The sequence below is a fragment of the Lutra lutra genome, chromosome 11, assembly GCF_902655055.1.
Source record: "Lutra lutra chromosome 11, mLutLut1.2, whole genome shotgun sequence".
NCBI lineage: Eukaryota > Metazoa > Chordata > Mammalia > Carnivora > Mustelidae > Lutra > Lutra lutra.
The window spans coordinates 73,428,117-73,430,616 of NC_062288.1; the positions used below are offsets into that span (position 1 = coordinate 73,428,117).

The 2,500-nt window shown below is 39.2% G+C and overlaps 1 protein-coding gene across 16 annotated transcripts in view; it reads left to right on the forward strand.

Moving 5' to 3' along the window:
- FOXP2 (forkhead box P2) overlaps nucleotides 1-2,500 on the forward strand; it is a 572,585-nt gene that overhangs the window by 532,754 nt on the left and 37,331 nt on the right. For all 16 annotated transcript variants that reach the window (XM_047694958.1, XM_047694957.1, XM_047694956.1 and 13 more), the window contains one exon: nucleotides 1,941-2,024. In XM_047694958.1, coding sequence (XP_047550914.1) covers nucleotides 1,941-2,024 — 84 coding nt within the window. The remainder of the gene's footprint in view (nucleotides 1-1,940; nucleotides 2,025-2,500) is intronic.

The window sequence follows — 2,500 nt, forward strand, 5'->3', positions numbered from 1 at the left end:
ACTTAGACCTCTCTAACCTTTAGACCACATCATATAGACTTGAGTATCCCAAAAGAGTCAGCTCTAAGGTCTTTTTCCTTGATAGAAGTTAGACTAAACTCCACAGTTAGATACGATTTTATCACTGAGACAGTTTTCACAAAGCCGATCTTGATTTGTTCCACGAGATTTTATAATGTCGCCAAAAAGTCTTTACAATATCATGCCTGTAAGACAGCACCCTGAAAAAAACGTCCTTTTTCTTTTCGACCTCTAGTGTTTTTTCTTTTTCTTTTTCTTTTTTAAAAGATTTTATTTATTTATTTGACAGACAGAGATCACAAGTAGGCAGAGAGGCAGACAGAGAGAGAGGAAGGGAAGCAGGCTCCCTGCTGAGCAGAGGACCCGATGTGGGGCTCAATCCCAGGACCCTGGGATCATGACCTGAGCCGAAGGCAGAGGCGTTAACCCGCTGAGCCATCCAGGCGCCCCTCTAGTGTTTTTTCAATTAAAGAACTTGCAAAGATTCTTTTTTTTTTTAAATTTTTTTTAAGACTTTTTTTTATTCATTTGACAGAGATCACAAGTAGGCAGAGAGGCATGCAGAGAGAGAGAGGAAGGGAAGCAGGCTCCCGGCCCAGCAGAGAGCCCGATGTGGGGCTCCATCCCAGAACCCTGGGACCATGACCCAAGCCGAAGGCAGAGGCTTTAACCCACTGAGCCACCCAGGCGCCCCAAGAACTTGCAAAGATTCTTAAGACCTACCTTTACTAGAATAATGGCCAGTCACCTATAATACTATGGACCGTAATATGTATGTGTTTATTTCCGATGCTGCTAGTTTAAGTTTAAAAATGCTTCTATTGATATTGAAACAGGATTTGGTAAAAAATAAATAGAAATCATAAAACTGATCTAAAAGCAATTTATCATGCTATCGTTCCTGTTATGTTTTTACCAACCCATTAAAGCTTTGGCTAATATTTCCTCTTAAAGATTTTTTTTTTTCTCGATCGAACCAAACTTCATTTCATTAAGCATACAGTTTTTTATTCTAAACACATTACTGTGTCTTAAATTAATTTAAATTCATTACGTCATAGCTGTTTTCCAGAGAGTTACTAAAAACATTTTATTTTGACCTGTAAAATAATCAAGAACACGTAAAAAGCATCATGGCCGCTGTAGCTTGAAAAATTTTTTGTAAACCTGTTTACCATTTATGAAGGGTAGACTGAAACACAAGAGTTTAGCTGATGATCCAGACTGCAGTGCAACCAATTACGCCTCTTTTCTTTTTCTTTTCCTTTTTTTTCTTTCTTTCTTTCTTTTTTTTTTTTTCACTCCCTCTGCTGTGTCTGACTGATGGAAAAGTAAGGTCCGTCAGTTGTAATGAGACCCAGTGCAAGTGTAGATGCCGACTCCCGTGGCAGAGTTCAGCGTTTCACACTGCCTGGTCTCTGTCACTCTATTGAATTAGATTGATGATGGCAGATTGCAGGGGGCACTAACTGGACCTCAGTGGGAATGCATGAAGTGTGTAGACAATCCTGGCAGGCACTTCGCTTTGAGAACCCTTCACCCCTTCACAGCTGTTGGCACTAGTCCATTGCTAACAGTGTCCACAGGACTTTAAAAGACACCGTGGGCCTTCTAATTTATGGTTTCAGTAACTTGTTACTGTCGAGGCAAGTGTGACCTCAATTCTCTTATTGACAAAAAGATGAAGTGTTATTTGTTTTCTCTGACCTTTTAACATAAGGAAAGCTATAAAAGTTTTCCACGCCCCCCCCACGCATAGCCAAAGTTGCATTTCCTCCCAGATAAGTTCCTACTGACACAGACTTTTATATGCAGGAATCATTACTCTGAGACAAGCTCAATGATAAGATGTATCACTGCCATAAAATAGCTGTATCAGTCATTTCTAAAACGCTTCTGATCTCACTCTTTCTTAACAGCTTTCTAAAGAACGCGAACGTCTTCAAGCAATGATGACCCACTTGCACATGCGACCCTCAGAGCCCAAACCATCTCCCAAACCTGTAAGTGCATATTGCTTTATAAACAGTAAATAGCTCTACCGATGTAACAGACTAAGAAAATGAACAATTTAGCGACAGTTAGAAAACAATGAGTGTGATGAAAAATATGGCAATAAAATGAAAGTAAAATGCAATCGCTTGTCAAATTGTATGTTTCTTTTAAAGTAATGCTATCTTTTACAAAATCTATCCAATCTACACCGTGGGTGACACTAAACAAAGTACACCTATCAGCGCACAAATCACTGCCTTGAGGCTGAAGCCAGACAGAATATCTTTCTGTGATAGGTTTACAGATATTAAAAGGAAACCCACTTTGAGCAACCCGAAAAGCAGTACAAATCACGAATAGAAAGGTATGTGGTATGCTGAGGAGGACTTAGATCAGTCGTAAGATACATATAAATCGATTTTTTTTTAATCAAATGTTTTCTGGAAAATGTCCTGGTGTTTTTTGAGCCAATTCTATCCTATTT